This window comes from Triticum aestivum, chromosome 7A (assembly GCF_018294505.1).
Source record: "Triticum aestivum cultivar Chinese Spring chromosome 7A, IWGSC CS RefSeq v2.1, whole genome shotgun sequence".
In the NCBI taxonomy this organism is placed as follows: domain Eukaryota; kingdom Viridiplantae; phylum Streptophyta; class Magnoliopsida; order Poales; family Poaceae; genus Triticum; species Triticum aestivum.
The window spans coordinates 608,119,028-608,145,080 of NC_057812.1; the positions used below are offsets into that span (position 1 = coordinate 608,119,028).

Here is a 26,053-nt window from a genome sequence, read left to right on the forward strand (position 1 = left end):
GATCCGTTTATTCAAAATATTTTATCTTGCAAACCGTGCGTCCAAATCTCAAATTGTTTTCATCATTGCATTCCTCGTGTCAAGATCTTCAAAACTAGATCCTATGTTGATATATTTTGAAGAACTTTTTTTTCATGAAAAAAACCGACAAAAAAACCGAACAAAAAAACCAAACCGGGAGCACGGGTTTTTCCCCTTTCCGAAAGAGGCACGCCCGTGCCTCTCACGAAATCACAATCGTGCCTCTCGCGGAAGCAAAACCATGACTCTCACAAAAGGAGAAAAAAGAGAAAATATGTTTTTTTCATTTCTGAGGAGGCACGGCCGTGACTCTCGCGAAAGCACACCCGTACCTCTCACGAAAAAAACAGAAAACACGTTTTTTTGTTTCCGAGAGGCACGGCCGTGACTCTCGCAAAAGCACACTCATGCCTCTCGCGGAAGCAAAACCGTGACTCTCGCGAAAGGAAAAAAAGCAGAAAACGTGTTTTTTTCGTTTTCGAGAAGCACGCTCTCGCGAAAGCACACCAGTGCCTCTCGCGGAAGCAAAACCGTGACTCTGCGAAAGGAAAAAAACAGAAACACGTTTTTTCGTTTCCGAGAGGCACGACCGTGACTCTTGCGAAAGTACAACCATGCCTCTCGCGGAAGTAAAACCGTGCCTCTTGCTAAAGGGAAAAAACAGAAAAAGCGTTTTTCGCAAGAGAAAAAAATTGACATTTTTTTGTCGAAAAGCTAAAGAAGACCGGTGAAAAACCAAAACTTTGAAAAAAAACCCAGAAAAAAACCCGTTTAAATAGCCGAAAACACGTGCGGAAAAATAAAAAACAAAATTTAAAGGGAGCGCCCAAAGTATGACACATGGCAAATTGCTGAGAGCATGTCGAGTGACGCTGATCGTTGCGAGGTGGGAGAGCTCGTTAACTAGTGGCTCCCCAAATAAAAAGTCCGGTTGAAAACAGACAGATGGGCCGGCCTGTGCGTTTGGTCGAGTGTCACAATGAGCGACGTATTAGATGGGCAGCTAAACAGAAGCACGAGCCCACTACATCAAAATAAACACGGCCGTCTTTCTTCGTCGCGAGCAGCCGCGACGTGAGATGACCCGGGCGCCATGGCCGACCCCTCGCTCCGTCCGGCAGGCCACGGAGCTCCACGCCCTCCTCACCGCGTCCGGCCGCCTCCTCCACCAGCCCTCCGCCGCGCACCTCCTCAACTCCCTCGCCAGCTGCATTTCCCCCGGCGACCCGCTCCACCTCCGCTACGCGCTCAGCCTGTTCGACCGAATGCCCTGCTCCACCTTCCTCTTCGACACCGCGCTCCGCGCCTGCTTCCGCGCCTCCTCGGGACCTGAGCACCCGTTCCTCCTCTACCAGCGTATGCGCCGCGGGGGCGTGCCCCCCGACGCCTTCACGTTCCACTTCCTCTTCAAGTGCTGCTCCCGCGGCCGCGCGCAGGTCCTCCTGTGCCGGATGCTGCACGCCGCGTGCTTCCGTACCATGCTTCCCTCCGCAGTGCCGCTCATTGCGAGCCCTCTCATCCATATGTACGCTGGGCTTGAGCTCCCCGGCGATGCCCGCCGGGCTTTCGACGAGGCTTCTGTGAAGGACGCGGTTGCTTGGACGACGGTCATCAGTGGGCTGGCCAAGACGGGGCTGCTTGATGATGCGCGGCGCCTTCTGGCGCGGGCTCCAACGAGGAACGTGGTCGCTTGGACTGGTTTGATTTCGGGGTACTCGCGTGCTGGTCGGGCTGCTGAGGCTGTGGATTGCTTCAACCACATGCTTTCTGATGGCATTGCACCGGATGAGGTTACCGTGATTGGCGTGCTCTCGGCATGTGCTCAGCTGAAGGATTTGGATTTTGGACGCTCACTGCACATGCTGGTTGGGGACAAGAGGATGTTGATGAGTAACAAACTTGTAGTTGCGCTCATCGACATGTATGCCAAGTGTGGTGACATTGCCTGTGCAAGGGAGGTTTTTGATGCTTTAGGTAGGGGCCGAGGACCCCAGCCATGGAATGCTATGATTGATGGATACTGCAAGGTAGGCCATGTTGACATTGCACGCTCTCTGTTTGATCAGATGGCGGACCATGACATCATCACATTTAACTCGTTGATCACTGGGTACATCCATGGTGGCCGGCTTAGAGAAGCGCTACTTCTTTTCACAAAGATGAGGAGACATGGTTTGCGTGCTGATAATTTTACCATGGTGGGCCTTCTAACTGCTTCAGCAAGTTTAGGTGCATTGCCACAGGGCAGGGCCTTGCACGCTTGCATTGAGCAGAGGCTGGTGGAAAGAGATGTTTACCTTGGTACTGCACTCTTGGACATGTACATGAAGTGTGGGAGGGTGGAAGAGGCGACTGTTGTTTTCAAACAGATGAGTGTGAGAGATGTTCACACTTGGAGCGCCATGATTGGAGGTCTCGCATTCAATGGGATGGGTATGGCTGCTCTGGAGCACTTCTTCTGGATGAAGTGTGATGGCTTTCATGCCAATTCAGTTACATACATTGCTGTTTTGACTGCATGTAGTCATTCATGCCTACTGGATGAAGGCCGTCTGTATTTCGACGAGATGAGATTGGTGCACAATGTACGCCCCCAAATTGAGCATTATGGCTGCATGATAGATTTGCTGGGCCGCAGTGGACTTCTGGATGAAGCTATGGATCTTGTGCGGACCATGCCAATGCAGCCAAATGCTGTGATATGGGGCTCCATCTTGAGTGCTTGTAGAGTCTACAAGAACGTCGATCTAGCTCAAAATGCTGCAGATCATCTTCTGAAGCTAGAGCCAGCTGAGGATGCTGTCTATGTCCAGATGTATAACATTTACATTGATTCTAGACAATGGGAAGATGCATCAAAAATAAGGAGATTGATGGAAGAAAGGGGTGTGAAGAAGACTGCCGGTTACAGCTCGATTGCCGTGGCTGGGGAGGTGCATAAGTTTGTAGTTGGTGACCGATCACATCCACGCAGAATGGAGATTATTGTAATGTTGGAGGAGATTAGACGCAGTTTAAAGTCAGTAGGATATTCACCTATCACGTCGCAGATAACAGTGGATGTCGATGAGGAAGAGAAAGAACAGGCACTTTTAGCACACAGTGAGAAATTGGCCATTGCATTTGGCCTCATTAGTCTAGCACCAAACCTACCGGTTCATATCATAAAGAATCTCCGGGTCTGTGAGGACTGCCACTCTGCAATCAAGTTGATCTCAAGGCTTTGGAACCGGGAAATCATTGTTAGAGACCGGAGTCGGTTCCATCACTTCAGGGGTGGAGCATGTTCTTGCAATGATTTTTGGTGATTAACGCTTTGTAAGGCGCTGGTCCTGGTGTAAAGCTTGAAGGATGAGGAAACACTAAAACATAATACTATTTCTTCTTCAGATTAGCTTTCAGGTCGTGATTCCCAGTTGCCAAAGGTATCCTCTGTTCTCTTCGATGTGCCATTTGAGTTAGAGAGATTACTCATGTTCATCCTCTGAGAGCAAAGACTACTTTATCAGGAAAAGAAGGTCAGTTGTGTCACACTGATGAATACCAGTTGGCTCACTGGAAATGAGCTCCTCTTCACACGATAACATTCAGCACACACATAGTCCAGGTGGAGATCGAACTGATGGAAGTGAATGGTATCCATGTTCTTCTCGTGTAATCTGCATGGTTGCCCTTGTTTCCTAAGCTGCAGTTTCTGTGACCTGTTGCCATGTTAATGAACAGGCCAGCCCAGTAACACCGAGGGTAAGTAGGCTGAAGTCAATAGTCTAGATGGGACATATAGATTGCTGAACAGGCCTGCCCAGTAACTCTGGTGGTTTCTTTTCTGTGGCATTTCAGGGTTGAAAATGTAGACAAAGGAGGTGGCGCATCCATGGCACCCTGCAGCCGTAGTTCCATGCTCCATGCTCAGTGAGGCCAAGTGGAATTCCTATGGCTTCCTTTGTCCCAAGGTCTGGAATTCAGTTTTGTGGAGCTACGAAGCACATGATGAAAATGTGCTGGGAAAGAGAGCTGCAAACATGCTGATAGATGCTGGGAGAAGGAAAAAGGAGTGGTACCCAGGAGGAACTAGTCATCAATATTATTAAGGTAGAGCTGTGGATCGAACCGAGGCTGGCTAACCCATCGACCATGGTGCAAACCAGCAAGCCCCTGCCCCCTGGGTGACTTCTCTAGATGTTGGGGAAACATCCAGACACCATTTTGCAGGTATCAAACTTCTTTTACGATGTTGTGGACAAGAAAAATAAGTGCTGCAAGGATGAAAGAGATGCCATGTGGGCAAAGAAGCCAATAAGTGAAGGTCAGTGCCTATAGCTTAACCAAGATGAGACCTGTAGTTTAGTGCATGAGATCAAAAACCATATCGGCGCCGTAGCTGGTTACTCTCTCGAGATGCCATTTCTCCCAGCAGCATATTGTGAATCTTCTTGTCATCCTACCGAGTTAGCAAGAATCTAATCCCCGCACCGCATTATTCTTCTTGCTGATCTTTATTTAATTATCAATGCTAGTTGTATTTTGGATTAGTTTGGGCCTCGAATCTGAGTGTCCTGATCTGAACACGTCACCTGCCAGTCAGATCACTGATTGTTCTGAACCTGATCAATTCTTCCATGTTTGACTCAGCGATGGGAACTTGAGTTGCCTTTGTATGTCATTTTTAGCCTTTTGTCTCGATCTGGCTTCGCTGATTGATCTCGTTACTGATTCAGCTCCCTGCCTCACCATTGCAGGAAACTATCGTCTGCTTCAGATTGGGTTGCTGAAGTAAATGAAAAAAGGTGACTACCGCTTTGAGCTGAGCTGTTGAGGGAGGCACAAGTTGAATGGGCTTGGTAGTGCAGGGAAGGGAATCGGATGGAGCATTTCAGTGTGGCGGGGTATCCAGGAGGATGGATACATCGCAGCATGGCTGGCAAGTCCATTGCAAAAACTGGTGTGTCTGAAACACATATAATGCGCCTTTTGTATATGTTTTAGTGAAAGGCTATATTTTATTTTCACCAACAATCTGGTTTCTGTTTTACGGTGTGATTGGGTCGAGCCGATAACCGCGGGCCGAACATAGCGTGCGTTTGCTTGATTAAATACTACTCCCTCTGTTCCTAAATATAAGTCTTTGTAGGGATTCCACTATAAACCACATACGGATGTATATAGATGCATTCTAGGGTGTAGATTCACTCATTTTGCTTCGTATGTTAGTCCATAGTGGAATCTCTATAAAGACTTATATGTAGGTACGGAGGGAGTACTACACCAAATAGTATTATTATTGTTGACACTGAAACACAAAGGTGTGTGTGTTCTGCTACCTATTGCTGAATGAAAACACATTCCAGTTTTCCTGTATAATGGTCAATCCAAACCCTTTAAATAGTGTTTCCCCATCAAGAAATCAAGAGATCCAGTCACTCCCGGACGCTCTGAGAGCTCACGCGATTCTGGCCGTCCGATTCGTTTACTTGATGCGTTTCCGGGCGTCCGATCGAGCGGTGAGAGAACGTCGCCCATCAGATCGGGGCATCGCTCCTGTAGCAATGAATAGTTACCGTCTCGCGGTAAAGATCTCGTGCCACCGCATGTATTTTCTTTGCCATGCCGAGGGCATTTTCGTAATTTCACTTTGATGTATAAAAGTGCAACACCCATAGGGTTTCTCCCCAATCGGCGTCCTCCCCTCTTCCTGTTCACGCGAGGGAGAGCCGCCGCCGCCCCGTCCCCTTCCAAACTCCTCTCTTCCCTGCCTCCCCTCGCGCCGCCGGCCATCCTCCCCGTCCGCCGCCGCCGGCCATCCTCCCCGTCCGCCGCCGCCGGCCATCCTCCCCGTCCGCCGCCGCCACTGACCAGCCACAGCTGCGCTACCATCCCCTCCCCTTACCTCGATTCAGATCCTCTCCTCTGCTCTTCTCTTGTTCCTTCTCTCCTGACCCCCTCACTTGTTTGTTCGATCTAGAGCAGCAGCCACCCTCCATGGACGAGGACGACCACCACAGCAACGACGGCGCCCCTCACATGGTCGAGCTCGACGGAAGAGTGCTCGCCATGGCCGCGTTCGTCTGCTCCGGTGTGGTGCAGCCGAGGTTGGCCAACGACGAGGTCGTGTACCACCGCCTCGATGGCTCCTAGCGCGGGTAAGCAAGGCAGCACCCCCATCCCCATGGTCGTTTCAGTTTTCATAGGCTCCTTCTTCTTTTTGTGTGCTGATGACACCTGCTCTTCTCCATGGAGTTGACAAGATGGAGATCCTTGCCATATCTTATATTCTTTAGTTGTCAAATGTTCACTCAGCTATTCAGATTGCTGCATCTTGTCTTCCAGTTTTTCTTCATATTAATCCATGCTATGGATTATGACAAATAGAGCCGACAATTTGTGCCTTATAACTATGGGGTCAGGATGGTATTTATGCATCTACTGATACTGTTTGTGTTTGCAGTTTAGAATCTTAACGCTTGATATTGACTTTCCAGGGGATGTATTTCTAATGTCCAGGTAAACCGGTTTACAATGCAGAGGTCCCTTCACACTACAGGAAAGTGACAATCAGTAAAAGTTAAGGTCAGACTTTGGAGAAGGTAAACATGTATTCTACATATGGTTACTTTTATGTGCTTTTAGATATATGCAGTTTCTTGGGTGACTAAGATGGTGTAGAGGCTCTGCCAGGATTATTTGTATTTTCTGCCACCAAATAAGCTGTTACAAAAGGATAACAAATGCAATATCTGTTCTGACCAAGCTGAGTTCAAAATTAACTATAAGAACAGACATTTACCAATAAGGAAATCTGATAGGTTATGTGTTGTTATCGTGTAAAATAGCAGCAAGACATCACTACTGAGAGATATTTATGCCTGCATCATGATAGGTCTCCTTCCAAGTTAGTTGACCTGTTTTTTCGATCCCAAGTTTATTGGCCTGTTTTTTTGTCCTTCCGAGGTTATTATTCAGTTTTTTGTGCATGCTGAACTGGCATATTTAGTGGCGAGTTTGGTGCTTCTATCACTGTGTTCTTCGAGAATCTCATCATATCTCTCTATCCTAGGAATTATATGACCACTTCCATGGAAAATAACATTTAAGAGAAACTTCATCACAAACTGTCTTTGGTGTGATATTTATAGACTGTCTCCCACAACAGATTATTGACATCACAATTGAGAGAAGCTTTGATTTCACTATATTCTTCCTTTTGAAATTAATATTTTTTGTAGACAACAACACTACTCATTTTAGTGGAGGAGGCAGCGACTCTGACAGTTTGGAGAGTTAACACATCTGGTTGCAGGGCGTTAGAGGATTTGAGTAGAGGCTGGCGAGTGGTGTCCACAGATTGTACAGCGACCAAGCGGCGTGAAGAATCAATGTGGATCTATCATTACCATATGGACTAGGTATGTAAAGTTATTCCTCTGGTATGCTTTATTGTGGCCATACGGCCTTTTATGTTTCATTCCTTTTGTATTTCTGTCAACAGAAAATGTAGAGCCGCACCTTAATTGTCATGGTGATGTTGGATGGCATGGCAGTTGTCCAGTTCTATTATTTTAAGAAGTCAATGTGTGTATATCTGACAAAGTGATAATCACATTAGACTAAAAAGCTTAGAAGTAGAGTTTAAAAGAAAATTCAGAAGCATTGGAGGCTCATGCTTGTACTATCATGTTTTATGCTCCAGTTAGGAGTGGTGTTTCTAAAATAGAGATTATTGATTTTCACATATATAACCTGTGTTCATAGTAGCATCCCTGTCTCATTCTTTCTTTTCCATTTTCTTCTCCCTCTAAATTGTGGATCTCCTATTCAAATTAGTAATCTTTTCAACTCTTTTTATAACTTCGCAGGTTTCAGAAATAAGATGTTTGCTTTATTGAACTAAGATGTTCTCTTTTTGAGAGAGTATTGCGCTAAGATGTTTTATATTCCTTGGATACAAGCTCCGTGAACCATTCATGTAGTTACCAATTTTAGACAGATTTTGTTTCAGTTACGAAGGTTTAGAGGGATACATGAATGATCTGGAGTTTCAGTTATCATTTGAGCTACTTCCCCATTCGTATTCTTAACACTAATACATCCTATTAATATTAATTAATTATGATGCTGCCATGTTCATTTCTGCCCTTGGAGGGAGATGGACTTATGGTGCTGCCAGCGCAGCACTTAAGGGCTTGGAGGTTGACAAGGCGAAAGAGGCCTGTTGTCAGCCACCAAATTATGATGTTGAGTACTGCCCGAGCGGAAGATAGCAAGGCGGTTGACGTAGGACACGGAGTAAGCAGAGCTAGCGGCAGTGGACGCAGCTACCACGTCGGTGGGCGCACCAGAGGCACAACACAAGGTGGATCATCGAGGATGTAGTGCACATCAAAGCAGTCGCCGTCCCGCGGTAATACATGACATGTTAGGCTGTTACTCGCTAGCAGCAGAAATATTCAGCTTATTCATGCGGTAACAGCAGGGTCTGTTGCGCTGAATCTTTGAGATGAAACCAAACCAAACTAATACATACCTAGCATCCGTCCAGAAGTCTTGATTACGGAATATATATGGCCCCATTTTAAGTTTCAGAGGATATACTCGAATATCTGTTGTTTTGTAGGGATTTGAAAAAAAAAAGAAAAGAAAAAGCACTTATAATAAGGCAATGGCTTCGTGAGAAAGCACAAGAAATATCGTTGCGCGGCAGCAAGGCATACCTTAATTTGCTTCATGGTGAACTGGAAATGTGCTTCTATGTCAAACTGAAAAAATATATATGTTGTCAGGCTCGCAATTAATAAAGATATACTTTCAGCAGGTCAGGCTAGGAATTAATAAAGTTATACTTGTTGAAAGTGACGCTAGAAACAACAAAAGGCTATTTGGGTTAGATAAATGTCATTGGAGTCTGAGAAGGTTGCACAAACACGAACCAGATTAGAAGTAGGTCGGCATAAATTTTGTGTTTTTGTGAAGTTAAATAAAATTGACATCATATATACTAACGCGTAGTTCTTCTACTGTATGCAGGACATTCAAAAGGCAGTGACTGTTGCCTCTGCTGTATCGACGACCCTGATCATGTTGGACAGATAAATAAGATATTACTACTCCCTCCGTTCCTAAATATTTGTCTTTCTAGAGATTTCAAATGGCTACCACATACGGATGTATATAGACATATTTTAGAGTGTAGATTCACTCATTTTGCTCCGTATGTAGTCACTTGTTGAAACCTCTAGAAAGACAAATATTTAGGAACGGAGGGAGTAGATGTGAAGGTTCGCCATAACTTCTTATTTTATACCAAAATCTAACAAGCTAATTATTATTTCGTTGCTTTATTTCTTTCGCTGCATACTCGTATAAATCTTGCTCTTTCTAAAGAAATGCAGAAGTTTATATGTGCATGCTTGACTAAATAGATATTAGCCAAATACAAGTTGGACATGCTTCACTATGATAAGCGGTACCCAACTGATTGTCGCCTCCATAGCTTCCATCATGGACGACTGGGGTGGCGAACCATGCCACTCAAGGCATCACTTCTCAGTTGATTGCCTTAGTCATGTTTGAAGATAGTGGCAATTAGGTCTTTATATAATGTTGTGAAACTAGCACAGATGATGAAACACTGTAGGGTGATATACTTAATTTACCTGTAATCTACTAATTTTTATTAGTTGTGATACCAGTTATATAAATCACAACTAAATAATTTTCTTAGTATTTACTACCATGTGCAATCATGAATGCTAATGATAGTTTTTAATTTGCGTGTATATTCTTTATATGAATAAACCATTTAGTCTCACCAAAAAAATTGTATGCTATTGAATTACTGGCTTGATGGATGTTACCCCCAAACATACCCTTTGTCTTTTATTTACTGTTGAAACAATTTGTATATTTCTATTGTTTCATGCATTTTTTCTATATCTATGTAGTTCTTTCCTCTACATGGACGGGCGCGGCAATCGCACGCATTTGTGATCTAGGATAAATGCTTTTGCTTTATCATAGGCCACTAAACATGCTAAGCTTGTGTGGCTGGAACACACGCTTAGGTACAACAATCGGACCCAGCACCACGCGCCAAGGCGCTGCTGGTCACTTATATAGCATCTCCTTATTCGTATATTATTCACATATAGCATCTCATTTCTTGTTTGATTGCTTATATATGCTCAGCGGGAGAAGCACGAGGCGCTGCACCTCTGACCCTGTAGTGCTTGGCTCCAATTCATCAGGGAAGACGCCGACAAGCATCAAGCTGCCCTTGGTGCTTCCTCGTCATCAAGGAGGAGGACGTCAGGAAGTGCCGTCCTCAAGGTACGTCCTCGCGGCTTTGACCTGCCTCTTTCATGCACCTTATCCTTCCCTATTTCTCTTGCTGTCGCCATGTTCGTGCCGCCCTAACCTAGGTTGCCATCGCTCCTCGGCGCTCTGCGGGCACAGCCGTCACCACACCACAGAGAAGGACGAGGATGTGATGCTGCTCCTTCTTGTGGTGTATGCGTCGGCGTGGCTTGCGGTAATGAGGCATATCCTCGTGGGCAATGCTATTTGAAGATCATTCATGTGATTTAAAAGAGAAGATGTCCAGAATGTCTACGCTATTTGAAGACCATTCATGTGATTTAAAAGAGAAGATGTCCAGAATGTCTAAGGAGGTTGAAGATGACGATCAAAAGATTGATAAGTGACTGCCAAGATGCCAATAATGCTTGCCCCGTGCCATTAGTAATACCCTTGCTCTTTATGAAATCTTTCCTACTCCCTCCGTTCCTTGATATATGGTGTATAGATTTTTGAGAAAAAACCCGAAATATAAGGTGTATTGTGTTGCACCACACGTTTGGATATTTTTTTAGGGATTTGATTATATTTCCTTATATTAGGCAACCTCCTCTATTTTCTCATGCCAATTAGTCAGGTGTAAATTCGCCCAAAACTTATGAAAATTTCCTCCATGTGCGTTCTTTAATTTCCGTGCGAAAAATTATACACCCTATATATAGGAACGGAGGAAGTATTATATATTGATGCAACAACTATCGTTGCAGTTTATGAGATCCTTATTTACATACATCACTCAGCGGCTGGCCTGTACAGAGTTGCGTGGCAGGCATATGTGTTCCCAACCATCTTATCAATTGTAGGCTTGGAATGATTTGCTTCATCCAATTGTTGTTTGTCAACAATTCCTTTTTTTTGTCCATGTCGATTCTGATTTTAGAGGACACGTATGTTTCAGAACTATATTGTTTCTATGTTTTTCCCTGATATATACTGAATGATGCAGTAATTGATGTTTCAGATTATGAAATCCCTATTTAATGGATCGCTCGGTAGTTGTCTTGTATGAATGCATATGCTAAATCTGGATTTCTACTAACTTAGCATTACATGCTTCATCAAAATATTAGGACCGGCACCCTCGCGCCAAGGCGTGATTCCGATCTAGTTATTATTTATTCACAGCGATCTGTGAGAATCTCCAGTCCACCGAAACCTTCCTTTTTCGGAGTATTTCTGAAGAAAAAGCATAGGGCACTGTATTTGACAGCAGATTCGGTGCGAAAAGCCTCATCACTAGCAGCGGATTAGGAATCCGGGCCCCTTCTCCTCCTTTGGACCGCTTTCTCCCCATCCACACCACTACTGGAATCGCTCCTCCCTTTTCTTCTTCCCCCTTTTCCGCCCCCCTTTTCCCAGCTCCTTGCACAGCCAACAAGTCCGGATCGATCAGCCCGAGCCCCCTGCGACTCCGCCACCGCGCCGTCTCCCCAACCCCCGCCTCAGTCCCGCCCCAAACCCCGCCTCTCGCGCCCGTCGCCGGTCCCGCTCTTGCTCGCCGCCGGGACGCCGCGCTCCTGCTATCTACCCCCCACCCCGTCCCAGCCCCTGCCCGTTGGGTTTTGAGGTATGAGCTCGTGTCCATCCCACGCTGGTCTTCGTGATTTCTGGGTGCGTCGTCTAGATCCGCCCCGGGTCTCACCCCCAAGCTTGGTTGCTTGTTCGGTTGTTCCTGTCAGGGAGAGCGGAAGGGGCCGAGGAAGGGATTAGGGCTGGAGCAGGGAGCGCGCAGGCGGCGACATGTCGGGGGAGGACGTCCGCAAGGTCTCTCGCCAGGACATACAGCTCGTCAGTATCATCATTTCACAACTGACTAACAATACCTCTGCTCTGCTGCATTCTCGTTTATTTTTCTGCTGATTCCTGTCGATCCAAGCTAAGCTGCGGTCTAGGTCAATATATCATGCGCGGCGTGTGCTGTTGCTTGTTGATGTCGAAAACCCAAAGTAGCAGGCAACAAGTATTTGTTATTTTTTCTTGTGGGTTGGGGGAATGACTTTTCATGGCTCTTGTTTCGGCATATGTGATAGTTAAAATTAGTAAGTGGTTGCTTGCGTGTATCGATGACTCATGTTGCTAGTAACTGCTGGTGCAGGTCCAGAATCTCATCGAGCGCTGTCTCCAGCTGTATATGAACCAGAAAGAAGTGATTGATACCCTCTCCCTTGAGGCCAAGATAGAACCGAGCTTTACTGAACTTGGTAATGGTCTTTACTTTATACATTCAGAGATATCTTTAGTCTACTAGCTATGAGGTCCCAGGATTGGTAAACAGTATCATAGTTCATACATAATTGACCGGATGACTGAAACTGTGGGTAATTTCTGGTTTGCACAGCATTAACAAATGCTTTTGGTAGAAACCATATTTCTGATGTTGCATCAAGAATTGTTATATCATTAGTTCATTACTAAACCATGTCTCCAGTGTTGCGTCAAGAATTGTTATATGATGGCTAGATAAATCTTCTGTTCTTAATATAAACCTCACAGAAAATGTTCAGTTCCCCTCGTTTTGATCTTCGAGAATCCATTAGTACAATTTTCTAACATAATGGAAAATCTCGCAAACCACAATATGTTCTCTTCAGTTGTGGCTCCTCATGTATTTATGCCAACGGAAATATTTCTTTGTTCCCGTCTGTGCCTTGAAATTGTGCAACTTGACGACACAACAAAGCACTAGCAGAAAGCTTGTGTAGATGTAGAAGATTCAGTTGATAGGCTTATAATGTTGACTTTGTTGGCAAATAACACAAACAGGACATCATGTATTCATGTCCACCTAATTCATGTTCAACATCCCAATTGTTTGAAGATTGATTTGCACGAACTGCTTTGTGCTGAAGGTTTACCAGTGGACTGTAGCTCCATTAGTATGATAACAGACCTACAAGTAGCATACATGTGAAAATGTTTGAACCGGTCAAGTGGAACTGGCATGGACAAATTCCCCGAACGTTCATGAGCATTCTCTTTCATCCCTCCAAAATATATCTTGTTCCATCTCTTAAATTCTTTTCAAATGAGTAAATTGTATGATGGGTCCTCAAACTTATGGCATCAGTTCACCTGGGTCCTCTCCTCCACTCCCAAAGTGCACTTCAATACCTCTAATGTGGAATAAGTTGCTCATTAGTCGTCCCAGTCCCACTTCTGTGGCTTCTTTTGTCAATGTGACTCACCTGGTGGAGGATATATCACTGATGTTTTTTTGCAAAATTATTGAAAACCCTTCTGGCCTACATAAAGCCCATCAAAGCCTTCTCTTTGACCCCATCCTGTTATCAGAGATCTGTGTTGTAGTTTTAGTTTGGCTTAGGTGAGTGAATTGAGCACTGTATCCTTAATAACCAATAGGCAGCACACCTGATTTATTATGACTGCTCATTTAAAATGTTCAGGAAATCGTTAACTGGTAACTGCTCGGTCGGCTGGCGAATAGGGGATTAATAGGCGAATTGGCCAGTTAATTGGCTGATAAATCAGTTAATCGGCTACTTGGTGACCCACCTAACAGGGATTAATCGGCCAGTTAGCTTATCAGCCGATATTTTGAACACTGCTCATTTTCCTTACAATGGCTAGTGAAGTTTGAGTGGAATTGCATTCACAAGGAAATTCAACATTCAGTTTGAGTAAAGATAAATCATAAAGTAATTGGTAACATATAGCCTGTTTGTGGAACACAAGTCACAAAATACAAATCATAGCATCAACTTTGTAAGATGTAACAAGCTGCCAGTGACTTTCTGAATTGGCAATAGGATTTATTACTCAAAGTACATGTGTAACTAGCAAGCAGTGGGACACAAAGCTCGATATAAATCTCGTACTTCAAAATATTTTCCAAGCCAATTATGGGCATAATTTTTATGCCGTAGTGAATCTTGTGGTGACCAACCTCATTCATAACTAACACTTATGGTGTATGGTGAGGCGACATCATATACATGTCCTGACTTTGTGTGGTAGAAAATTAAATGACTACATAGAAAAACCTAACGTTGTATGACAAGTTGATAACAATTTAATTCCAATTGAGTTGTACATGACTACATGCATACCTTGTCGTTGGCCATGTAGGCTGTAGCAATCTTCTTTTCACTTGCACCACTAAGTATACTAAATGTGTTCAGTTCACAACTCCACATGGCATTAGCAATGAGCAAGATTAAATAAACAGAGGAGATGCACTGCACTAGCCACTGCCCACAGATATACTAGCAGTACATGTGGATTGCAGTGAACAAGATTAAATAGCCAAAGGCAGTAGGATTAAAATATGCACTGCACTAGCACTACATTTCTACTTATATACTACTCCCTCCATTCCAAAATAGATGACTCCACTTTATACTAACTTTAGACTAAAGTTAGTACAAAGTGGAGTCATCTATTTTGGAACGGAGGAAGTAGTGCACAACATGTTCAGAACAGAGCAGAACAGAGGAGCTTTGCAGAGAAAGAAATAGAGCACATCACAGCAGAGGAGGAGAGGGCATCACAGCATAGGGGAAGAAGAGAAACGTGGAGGAAGAGGAAGGAAGAAGAGAGTGGAAGAGGAGGAGGGAGGGGTAACTTACCTCGACAGAGTTGGCTCTGAAGCTGACCGGAGAGGTGCTGCACCTGCGTCAATCTGTGGATCAGTGGATGGGGACGGAGCAAGGTGGAGCTGATACTCGCCTTTGTCCTGGAGTTGGGCGGAGAGGAGGTGATGGACAGGAAGATGCGCCTCCGACCTGGAACTGGGAGGAGCTGTATGCGGGGTGGTGGGAAGAGGCGTGCTGGCCGCCACAGCAAAGTCAAAGAGAAGCCCGGTGGCCGATTCTCTCCCTCCCTCCCTCTCCCTCTCCCTCCCTCCCTCCCTCCCTCGGATCAGAGAGAAGCCTCATTCCCTCCCATCCTAGCTATTTCTAGTGCCTGGCTGCTATTTCCTCCCACCCCTGCTTCCTCTTCCCGTGCACTCTGCTTGTGATGTGCGAAATCGCCTAAGTCGACTCCAACCTCGCCACTTCGATTTCAAATAGGCGTGATGCCTCTGTAACCGATGCCACATTCATGTTTTGTTGCGAGGGTCGACGGCTTGGCCTCGACAGGGACCACGGCAGTATTATCCTTGTTATGGCGACGAGATGGGGATGCCATGATGCTATGATTATGGATGGTGGGTGATATGTAACTGTGTATCATAGTTCTGCTGTATAAAAAAAACCAAAACGATCTTCTGTAGTTTTTGAAGGTGTTGGTGCAACCTTCAATTGCACATGTTTGGCATGAAATCGCCTCAATTGGTGGGTTAAGACATATGATTTATGGCACACCAGGGAGGCAGGGACCTACATATGCACTTTGGGCGTTCATGGACCTAGACGAACCACCCCACAACTTCAAGGATCCCCTGTACATTGTACTCTTCGTAGAAACATGTGTTTTTTGTTGTCATTCTCATCCTTAATCTTTTGTTCTTACTCTGTTCTTTCCAGTTTGGCAAAAGCTTGAGGAAGAGAACCGTGAGTTTTTTAAGGCATACTATTTGAGGCTGATGCTTAAGAATCAAATAACGGCCTTCAACAAGCTTCTTGAGGATCAGTTCCAGCTTATGAACAAAGACTATTCTTCGGGAATCCCTTCTATGCCTCTCACTAATGGCTCCAACTCCACAACATGTAAGACATGTTTTTTTCCCAGCTTTAGAGCTTTCTGTGGTATCTGTTTGTCTTTATCTGGTGTAATAATGCAATTATCTCTCACCAATTAAGTAATGTAGAAACAAGTATAAAGTAGTCTCGAGAACTTTCTCAAGAAGTTCCTGTTTACTTTGTCAAAGTGGTATTGCTGCTCAAGAGGGCTATGTTTGTTGCCTCCGCTTTCCATACTGTATTGACTTGCTGATCAATGACATTTTAACATGGTCTGCTATTTGCCTTGTTTCAGTGAAGCAAAACTCGTGCTTTTTACCAGAGTCTGGTCCCATATCTGCTATGCCAAATGGTGCGATGCGCAACGGAAGTTCAGGTGGTTTAATAAATGGAACATCATCTGGTGATCAGTCAATTTATGGTGGCAAAGACATTCACGGTCCTCATAGTGGTATGGATGCTTCAACCAGCGTGCTACCAGCCCAGAATGCATCTGCTTTGCTGTATGGTGCAGATAATAATGGTACAACAATAAAGACAGAGTCAAGCTATTCGAGCAACGCTGATTTTGCTTTCTGTGGGAATGCTTTCCTTGAATCATGCCAATCAATTGGCGATGCCTCGGCTGGTTCTTTTAGCAGCTCAGAGTTGAACGGGCAACCACTGAATGATGCACTTTTGGATATGGAGTCATCGTCATTTGGCTTCTTGAGCCAGATTCCCCAGAATTTCAGTTTTTCAGACTTAACAGAGGGGTTCAACCAAAATACAGGTACATTAATGGGAGGGAGTTTTCCATTGGTTTGCTTTCCTTATTTGAGCACCTTTTTACCTAAAGTCCATTGGCTATATAATATTTATCTACCATTTTGTTGTCTGCAGAAGTATTGGAGAATTATGGCAGGTCACCATTTCTCTCATCTGAGCCAAATAACTTCTCAGATTCTACAGGTGGAGAACATACAGGTAATCCATTTTCGTCCAGTCTTCTTTTCGAGAGCCAGCTGTGAGTTATATTAGCGCATGCCACCACCTCCACTGTAATTTTTTTTTTTGAAATTTGAGAGGACCCGTGCCATATCTATTAGCAGGAGAAGAAAAGGTCCTCTTGCATTAGTTTGGCGCCTGCTACTGTGCATGCTCGATGTGTATTTTTCAGTTACTATACATGCTGTGGGTGCATGTTAGCAGTGTGCTATTACAGCTACTATTATACACTTCTTATGAGAGAACTAATTTAATCAACTGAAGTTCTTCTCCCTTGTATTATCTTGTCTGGCTAGTCTTGTGCACAGAGCATGGGGCTTCTTGTAGTTACTTCTCGTCTACTAATGTCTCATGCTGTGTCTGCAGGCTGAGCAGCTACCCGCCATTTTGTACATATTCATGGAGAACTTGAGCAACTTTCATGCTAGCCTTTTCCCTTGTCAGTTCCGCTGTCTTGTAATGTAGAGTATGGGATGAGTTGTAACTTGATCAAAAGATGCAGCAGATCTGGCCCCCGGTCGCTTGCCGAAGGTATTGTAGTTGTGCCCTGCCTTGTACATTGGTGTTGTGCTGTAAGATCAGCATTAGCAGCTGTGATGTTAAATTTGCTGGGTTAATGGGTTATGTTCTTGTCTGGCATGTACAACAGAAGTTTATTAATTTCAAGTGAATGCTGAAGTGAGAGTTTGATTTGTGATGGCTATGGTCAGGAACTTAGCATGAACATACATCAGTTTCATATATGTGGCACATCGGAATCTCGGTGCGAAAACACGCATGAATATGTTGCAAACAGGCACTAGAGAGACATGGAGAAACTTTTTATTTTTGCTTAATATCCTAATACGCTGCAAACAATTTCTTGACACGAACAGTGTCTTACATCTCAACAAGGGGAAGAAAAACAGAGGGAATTGTGATTCTAACAGATTGTTCTTCCGTCGAAGCCGTGGTTACGATAGAATCAACGCATGTATCAGTGGCATGGAGAACATCATCAAGCCAGCGCTTGAAGGAAAACATCATCTCCAGGTAGGTAGGTATGTACTCGTCAGACAGCAATTCAGTTGTCTCGGAAAATTCAGAAGCCTTTGAGCTTGCCGGTGAGCCCGGCCAGCTCCACCCATTTCTCCAGCGCCGTGGCCGACGACACGAACGCCGACTTGGACGAGTTGATGTCGCTCTTGCTCACTGCAACAAGAATGGAAAGCGAGATGATGTTGAGGACACCATTTCCTAATTCTTCCAGTGCTAGAGTGAAAAACTGATGAAGAATTACATACCTGATGTGAATAAGGAGGACAGCGAAGAGTTGAAGGTGTCGACCGCGCTCTTCTCCTCACTGCTTGAGCTGAACTGTTGTGCACATACAGTGATAGAAATGAGATGAAATTGCAGTCAAACAGTTCTATATATATGTAAGTGTCGTGTTCTGGTAGGAGCATGCGTGCCTTGGAGAAAGCTGCATTGACGTTCTGCACCCACGGCGCGTCGGAGGCGGGGCCGAGGACGTCGCCGGCGGCGGCGAGGTCGTCCTTGTCAATGGCCTGCCCCACCTTGCTCAGCTTGTACACCAGGTCCTGCAAGTACCCTGTGGTTAAGGATTAATTGCCAGCACTAGTTTGCACAGATCAGTACTAGTACAAGGCATGGCTAATTTTGCTGATCGATCGAGCCGACCGACCTGTCTCGGCGGCGGAGGAGTTGATGATCCCTTGCTTCTGGAGCCGTTTCTTCTTGTCCTCCTTGACGCGCTCCAGCAGCTCCAGGTCGTCGTCAGCCTCCAGGATGGCGGCCCGCGCGGCGCCGCCAGAGGAGGAGGAGCCGGCCAGCGCGAGCGCGGCCAGCAGGCACGACGCGATGCCGCCGCGCCTACCGACGACGGCGGCGTCGCGCCGGCCGGGACCGTCCTGGCTTGTGCTACTCGCGACGGCCACCGCTCTGAACGACGTGGGTTTCTTGGCAGTAGGATGCAGCAGCGTGGGGACCTCCTGCGCCGGCAAGGGCTTGGACGCGGCCCCGCCGCACCCGGCGAGCGTCCACGCCTCGGTGACCATGGGCACCATACGATCGACGGAGAGAAAGAGAGCGCTTGGTTCACCGGGGAGGTTGGCGGGGAGCTGTGGCCGGCGTCGTGTGGCGAAATCGAAATGCGGAATGAGATGGTAGAATGGGATGGAAGTGCGTGTCCCCTTATCCTTGCTATATCTCGCCGCGGTCGTCACAGCCACAGACGGGTTAGCCTCAGTCGGCCGCGCCTGTATGGGCAGGGAGACGCTTCCACACGCGTACGTGCGTGGGCTGTGGCCTCTCGCGGACGACGAACGAACCCCCTTGGCCGCGTCGGGTGCGCGCGGTGGCCAGGACAGCAGCTGCCTCCGCGCCGCGCGTACGTAGTACGTCACGTCCCGCATACGCGCACATCGGCACATGCACAGCTAGCGATGGAGGCGGAGCGCGCAGCAGATACGAAGAAGGACAGTGTTAAACATTGGGAACCGAGGGTAGCTCACATGGTTATTTGTGGTGGAATTAGCCCATGATAGTTCAAGTCCTAGAATGACATTTTTTTTGAAATAGAGAGTTGTATTAATTAAAAGAGGAAACATTGTTCTTACAATCTTGCAAGGCCACGCTCAACACGTAGGTTGGCTATGTCCCTTACATAACACCACCATGCAACTCTCTACGCCTAAATTGGCAAAGACTATGGGCTAAACTATTGACTCTTCTATCTACTTTGTGAACTTTAACTTCTCTGTTTCCTTGCTTGATGACCTGGAATTCCTTTGCAAACACTCTGATTTCCGATCTATCCACGTATGAGGGGTCAAGTGCCTTTGCCACGACACTGATGTCCGTCTCAATAATTAAAGGTAGGTCTGTGCCCGACATCGCTGCCCGTAGTCCTTCTAGGCAAGCCGTAGCTTCTGCGAAGTCTGCTCCTTTGCATCGCGGAATGTAGTCCCAGGCCGACAATATAATTCTCCCATCATGCTCTACGGCTCCCCATGCTCCACTACTATTCTCCTGCAAAAAACTTCCATCCACATTGACCTTGGCCCACCCGTGGTCAGGCTTTTGCCAAGCTTTTTCCTTTGTATTATCATGTTCTTTCACTTTTGGCAAATTGATCATAGGGCTTTTTCCTTTACGATCAATCTCAGAGTTTCCGTTCTCGCTCAAACGGATGTTTGCAAGGTAGTTTTGCAAAAACCGAGCAGAGTGGGAGATTTTTGCTTTACCTTTTGCAAAGATCGCATCATTTCTATGATGCCAGGCACGCCACCAGAATAGCATAAATTTTTATCGTAAGTCTTCAATCACCTTATCTAATAGGACAAGAACCCAATCCTTTCCTGTGTAGCTTATTTCATGCTCAGGAGGAAGGTTCCACACGTCCTTCAATTCATGCGAGGGCTCTTGCAAACGTACAATGGTGCGCAACATGGAATCCCGTTTCGTCCTCAACACCACAAACATTACAAATTGGAGTGAGGCCCGGAATACGTCGAAATCTATTTGTTTGAACCGCAAGGGATTCTATTGCTAGCCTCCATGTAAAAATATGTACCTTTTGGGGGACATTTGTTTTCTAAATAGAGTTCCAAATACTCCGGTCCCCCGATATATTGTGGCTTGGTCCAATAATTTCAGATCTCTTTTCATCCATGGCACAGCCCAATGTGGCCTATATGCACTCCGCACAGTGAAAATTCCATTCTTTTCCGGCTGCCAAGCAATATAATCGTCCTCCTCAAAGTTTGGGAGTCGAATGCTCAAGATATCATTCGCATCTTGTTGTGTAAAAATACGTCTTATGTTATCCTCCTTCCAAGAGTGAGTCTCCTGGTCAATGAGATCCGCTACCCAACGGATTCGGGAGTTAGTTAGATTTGTATTAATTTTCATATTTCTCCTCGGGATCCAGTTGTCTCTCCAGATGCGAACGCTTTTACCATTGCATATACACTATACACATCCTTTTTTAAGAAGTTCTAAGCCATGATACCCTGCCAACCCGGTGACGCATTGTGAATAAATGCTGTGTCCAGTAGATCTGCCTCATGATAGTATTTCGCTTTTAATACTCTTGCACAGGGACTGTGAGGATATGCAATAAGACGCCAAGCTTGCCTAGCAAGGAGAGCCTGATTAAATACTCTAAGGTCCTTGAACCCCATACCTCCCTGGTTTTTGCGTTGTGTGAGTTTCTCCCAACTCAACCAGTGAATATGTCAGCGATCCTTATCATCTCCCCACCAGAATTCTCTAGTCATGTGCATGAGCTCCTCACATAGGGATGCCGAAAACTTGAAGAAACTCATCGCAAACGTGGGAATTGCCTGAGCCACGGATTTTATTAGCGTCTCCTTGGCACCACTGGAGGCATATTTTTCCGTCCAATCATTCATTTTTTCCTTGCTTTATCCTTAGTTGACTTGAATTTACCTTTATCCATACGCCCTTCTGGAACCGGCAAGCCCAAGTACTTCTCAGAACTCACTGTCACCACATTCAGAATATGTATGACTTGCTGACCATCTTCTTCTGAGCATTTATTTCCAAGAAGTAGGGAGCATTTTGATGGGCTAATCATCTGGCCCGTAGCTCGCTCATAATTGCTCAGAATATGCTTCACCTTTGTTGCTTGATCACTATTTGCTTAAAAAAATAACAAGCTATCATCTGCAAATAGCAGGTGCGAGATACCAGGGCTGTGACGACATATTTTTAGCTCCTGGATCTCCCCAGCTTCGGTCTTTCTATTTATTAGGCGTGAAAGTCCATCTGCCACAAAGAGGAAGAGATATGGTGAAAGTGGATCTTCCTATCTTAACCCCCGTGTAGGGGAAAAGCTTTGTAGCATGTTCCCGTTAAAACGGACGGAATACTTCATAGATTTTACACACGTCATGATCCTAGAATGACATTGATACTTGCATTTTTTCTGAATTTATTTTAGAATTTCCAGCGATGTTCGTTCAATGAAGGAAACGTTTCCCTCTACTACGAGGCACTTGTGATGACTTTGCTAATCTCAAGACATTATGTCGGCTCAGTATCTCGGAAGTGCTCACATGAATAGGGTGTGTGTGCATGCCTTTCATAGGAGTGAAGGTATGGTCGTGTATGTGAGCATCTGCCATTGTACTGTGTTCAAAAAGAAAAAGGTTAAACACACATACTCATGAGTATTTAATGCCTATTATCCTAAAAAAGAGTATTAAGGGCCTATTTGATTTCATAGGAAACATGGAGGAAAAAATATAGGAGTAATGTCGTATTTTTCTATGGTGACGTTTTTTTTGCGGGAGTTTCTATGGCGACGTTGTTCATCCATGTGATTTAAAGGAATGGATCATAGGACAATTGAGGAATTTGTCCTTTGGTTTTTGAGTTTCTCATATGCAGATAAATTTTACAATCCATTCAAACATCTTTTTACATCATATGCGCAAATAAAGAGCAAAACGAAGACATTGATTTGTATGATTTCTTTGCTTTTTCTTTTCTTTTCCTGTGAGCCCAACTCTCAATTCTAGATATTTTTGTCGTCGTTGTTGTTGTTAGACCATGATCATAGGCTCATGTTTTTCATTCAAACTTCAACTTAATTTATACATTTCGCCTAAAAGAATATAAAATAGTATAATTATCCGCGTTAGACATCAAGTGTCATCGGTGGGATGGTTATCCACACGGGCATAAAACCTATTAAGCGTTACAAGAAGGGCGGCCAACCAGCTATGCCACATGGCGCAACCTGATTGGCCGCGGTGAGAAAGCTTTTAAAATATTATTTTTTAGATGGATGTGGGGATTTCTTTTTAAATATTTTCTTTTCCTTTTTAGATGGAGGTGAGGACCCCGTGTTTTTTTTGAATGGAGGGCTATGCAAAGTGGCGCTCGCTGGTAGGCTGGGGTGGTAATTTTTTTTTCTTTTTTTTAGATGAAGGTGAGGATTTTTTTCTAAGATTTCTTTGAGATGGAGACGAGGACCCCATGTATTCTTTTTAAATAGAAATATGCGCATAGCTTCCTCTTAAGCGGCACCACATGGTGATGCTTCAATCACTAGTGATAGCAATAGGTTGCCAATTTCATCGCGCCAAGGTCAACATACCATCGCCTTCCTCGTAGAAAAAACAAGCTACCAACACCTTCCCAACTCCCACCCACTGACAGTGGGCCAGTGCTATATGCTGGCGTGCCACTTTAGTAGCCTATATAGAGGAGGAGACAATGTATTTGCACGGCTGATGCAAGTTTTGAGTACCATGTATTTTACAACTTTAGGTATTAAAGTGGTCATTGAGCGCATGTTTAAGCACTTTCAATGTATTTACCACATGTTTAGCGAAAACACTATTTCTTTGTTCACAATTATAAGGCGTTTTGAATATTTCAATATGGATTATATACACATTACCCCGCAAAAAAAGATTACAACATGTTATAATTGTGAATCAGAAAAAAGTTAGAACATGTTATAATTGTGAATGGAGGTAATAGTAAGCAACGAGCAAAGAAGAGTCCAAAATCACGTATCCGTGAAACCGTAATTGTTGTTATTGGGCAACTTTTACCCAAAAAATTAAGCTGGAACCATGGACACCCCGGACACATGCAGCATTGCGAAGAGTTTTCCTCTCGGTGCTTGGTGGCTGGACCCTAGCCATGGTCCTTCCGCGGCTTCCCTTCGCTGATGACCTCAGTCGTCGGTGGTAAGGGGGCCGTAGGATACACACGTGTGAATCGTTTTTAGGCCCTCATAGTTAGGTTTTTAAGTTGTTTATCGTCTTGGCTTCGGCGATGGTGATGGTAGGGCTCAATAAAGATTCTTTAGATCCTTCCATGACGAGGTGATCGGTCCTATGGTTGGAAAAGAATTTGGAAACTAGTCTGTGTAAGGATCACGTGGTGGTGGCGGCATCCTTGTGGTGGAACTGTGCCCTCGAGTTCCGCTGTTGCGATGGCGTTTGCTCCAGCGCCGACGCGGAGCTTGGGAGTTAGTCTAGGAGCGGATGCAGATTGTGGTCTGCATCGACGTCATCTGGAAAATGATGGGTCGTGTGCTGGGTTCATGGCTCGTGGATGGCAGGTATGGTTTCCTTCTTCGACGTCTTGGTCATGCGTGGTGCCAGATCTAGAGTTCGATGGCGTGCCCGGTGTGTTGCCATGGTCTGATTTGTTCAATGTTAATGGTTTCGCCTTTGGTGAGCCATCTTGGAGGTCCGTACAGCTGCATATCATCGATGGAGTCGCGTTGAGCTCGGATGAAAAGATAATCCGTCATTATCTTTGATGACTGTTGTGATGGTGCCATAGGCAGGTGATGGGCGTTAGTGTCAAGTTCAGAGGATTCTTTAGTCTTAACTGTATTTTTCTTTCTTCTTCTTGGCTGTGTTCCATTGTACAAAGATTAGTTCTTGGCTGTGTTCCATTGCACAAAGATTAGTGTTATGTTGTCTTTTTAATTTTATCAGATTGGTGTTTATGTGACTTGTACTATGATCCTTATGATAAAAATAAGACACGTGTTATCATAAAAAAAAACCATAGACACCCCAATTATTAATGCATATACTGCCGGAAGTAAGGCATCCATCTTAGCCAAGATTTTCCAAAAGGAAGTTAAGGAATCTTTTCTAAAAAAAGGAAAAATAATCGACGGGAAGACGTGATGAACCGCCTATATATAAGCTCGTGCGGCGCCGGTCTTGCCAATCGACTACGCCGGCGTTCTCTTCCTCTTCCACGAAGCAAGCCGAGGCCGAGGCCAAGTCGATGGGTTCGTATTTACTTGCCGTTGCAGCCGTGTGGATGGCGCTTTTAGCGGGCTGCCGAACCAATGCTTCTCGGCTCTACCCAACCAATCAACAGGTACCTATAAGCATGTGTTGGTGTTAATTAAGTTTCTTACAGCAAACACTTACTCCCTCCTTCCATCTATATAAGGCCTAACCCCAAATTTCATTTTTCCATCTATACAAGGCCAAACGAGCTAACCAATGCATCTCCCACTTAATTCCTCCTCGCACATCGCGTGGTCGTCCTCGTGAAAACGCAATGGCGGTAGCATTGATTTGCATGCATGCACAGAGCAGTTATTAGGAGTGCTTCACCTCGCCTCCTCCTCCTTTTTCTCCACAAAACTGTTTCTTTTGGCCAATGCATGCATGACTGGAGGAGTTATTGTTGGCTGCATGCAGAAAAAGGAGGAGAGGAAGTTGCGTGTGACGGTGTGAGTGATTAATGAAGTATTATACCCAATATTTGCTCCTCTTTTTATGCAACAGCCTTGGTATGAGAGATTCAAAACTTAGGCCCTGTATAGATGGAAGGAGGGAGTACGTTTATCAGACTAGTCATAATGGAAGTAACTTAGCTAGTAACATAATGCACTTCGAGAAAATTTTGCTTATGTGGCAAGTAATTAATGAAAGGTGGTAACATAATATGTTACTACCTCCGTCTAGGTGAATAAGTCATTCGCGTAGTTCTAGATCATCGATTTGAGGAATTAAATATATGTTATATGTCATGAAAAGTATATCACTAGATTTCTACAAGGATGTAGTTTCTAAATATATATTTTGTATCACATATAATATATATTTAGATAGTTAAATCGTCAACCTAGAACTACGCAAATGACTTATTCACCGAGACGGAGGTAGTACTATAATATAGCGTTTTTCAAGATAAGATAAGTCTACGAGTTAATAAATGAAGCTATCTATGTTACTACTATTATGTTACTTTGCATTATGAAGGTAGTAACTTAGACTAGTATCATATGCATGACACTAGTCTAAGTTACTCCCCACTATGACCATCCTCAGACTAGTCATAGTGGGGGTAACTTAGGTAGTAACTTAACACATCTCAAGACAATTTTGCTTATGTGACAAGTATTTAATGAGAAAAGAGGTGGTTGTGGTAACATAATATGTTACTGTAACATAGCGCTTTCCGAGGCAAATGAGTCTATGAGTTAATAAATGAAGCAATCTATGACACTACTACTATATTATTTTGCATTATGA

The 26,053-nt window shown here is 44.7% G+C and overlaps 3 protein-coding genes across 20 annotated transcripts; 2 read left to right on the forward strand and 1 right to left on the reverse strand.

The window, feature by feature from the left end:
• The first annotated feature begins 1,057 nt into the window (after positions 1-1,057).
• Positions 1,058-5,037, forward strand: LOC123148582 (putative pentatricopeptide repeat-containing protein At5g40405). 2 transcript variants are annotated; one of them, XM_044568021.1, is made up of 4 exons: positions 1,058-3,446; positions 3,531-3,765; positions 3,862-4,327; positions 4,761-5,037. In XM_044568021.1, the coding sequence occupies exon 1, from the start codon at positions 1,101-1,103 to the stop codon at positions 3,327-3,329; it is 2,229 nt and encodes a 742-aa protein (XP_044423956.1). In that variant the 5' UTR covers positions 1,058-1,100; the 3' UTR covers positions 3,330-3,446; positions 3,531-3,765; positions 3,862-4,327; positions 4,761-5,037. The 2 variants fall into 2 exon arrangements, with proteins under 2 accessions (XP_044423956.1, XP_044423955.1); XM_044568020.1 differs by having other exon boundaries at positions 1,058-3,765.
• A 681-nt stretch (positions 5,038-5,718) lies between these two features.
• On the forward strand, positions 5,719-17,697 carry LOC123148584 (uncharacterized). 17 transcript variants are annotated; one of them, XM_044568033.1, is made up of 13 exons: positions 5,719-6,161; positions 6,501-6,605; positions 7,319-7,424; positions 8,161-8,419; positions 9,043-9,293; positions 9,960-10,079; positions 10,204-10,344; positions 10,471-10,755; positions 12,467-12,572; positions 15,858-16,040; positions 16,309-16,785; positions 16,896-16,979; positions 17,367-17,697. In XM_044568033.1, the coding sequence occupies exons 8-13, from the start codon at positions 10,693-10,695 to the stop codon at positions 17,369-17,371; spliced, it is 918 nt and encodes a 305-aa protein (XP_044423968.1). In that variant the 5' UTR covers positions 5,719-6,161; positions 6,501-6,605; positions 7,319-7,424; positions 8,161-8,419; positions 9,043-9,293; positions 9,960-10,079; positions 10,204-10,344; positions 10,471-10,692; the 3' UTR covers positions 17,372-17,697. The 17 variants fall into 17 exon arrangements, with proteins under 17 accessions (XP_044423968.1, XP_044423969.1, XP_044423961.1 ...); XM_044568034.1 differs by having other exon boundaries at positions 7,245-7,424; positions 9,043-10,079; XM_044568026.1 differs by having other exon boundaries at positions 9,043-10,079.
• Positions 17,698-17,800: 103 nt separating this feature from the next.
• LOC123148583 (uncharacterized) lies at positions 17,801-19,429 on the reverse strand. The gene is made up of 4 exons (XM_044568022.1): positions 18,685-19,429; positions 18,452-18,591; positions 18,284-18,356; positions 17,801-18,191 (listed from the first exon to the last, which is right to left on the reverse strand). Exons 1-4 carry the CDS (start codon positions 19,412-19,414, stop codon positions 18,082-18,084), a joined length of 1,053 nt encoding a protein of 350 aa, XP_044423957.1. The 5' UTR covers positions 19,415-19,429; the 3' UTR covers positions 17,801-18,081.
• Positions 19,430-26,053: the final 6,624 nt, after the last annotated feature.

Bases quoted from the DNA above. Each gene is read 5' to 3' on its own strand.
- LOC123148582 (XM_044568020.1), top strand. From the start codon at position 1,101: ATGACCCGGGCGCCATGGCCGACCCCTCGCTCCGTCCGGCAGGCCACG.
- LOC123148584 (XM_044568034.1), top strand. From the start codon at position 10,693: ATGACGATCAAAAGATTGATAAGTGACTGCCAAGATGCCAATAATGCT. The intron at 10,756-12,466 runs GTAATACCCTTG...CTGCTGGTGCAG, and splicing joins ATGCTTGCCCCGTGCCATTA to GTCCAGAATCTCATCGAGCG. The intron at 16,786-16,895 runs GTACATTAATGG...TGTTGTCTGCAG, and splicing joins GGGGTTCAACCAAAATACAG to AAGTATTGGAGAATTATGGC.
- LOC123148583 (XM_044568022.1), bottom strand. From the start codon at position 19,414: ATGCGGGACGTGACGTACTACGTACGCGCGGCGCGGAGGCAGCTGCTG. The intron at 18,592-18,684 runs GTCGGTCGGCTC...CCTTAACCACAG, and splicing joins CTCCTCCGCCGCCGAGACAG to GGTACTTGCAGGACCTGGTG. The intron at 18,192-18,283 runs GTATGTAATTCT...TTCTTGTTGCAG, and splicing joins GTCCTCCTTATTCACATCAG to TGAGCAAGAGCGACATCAAC.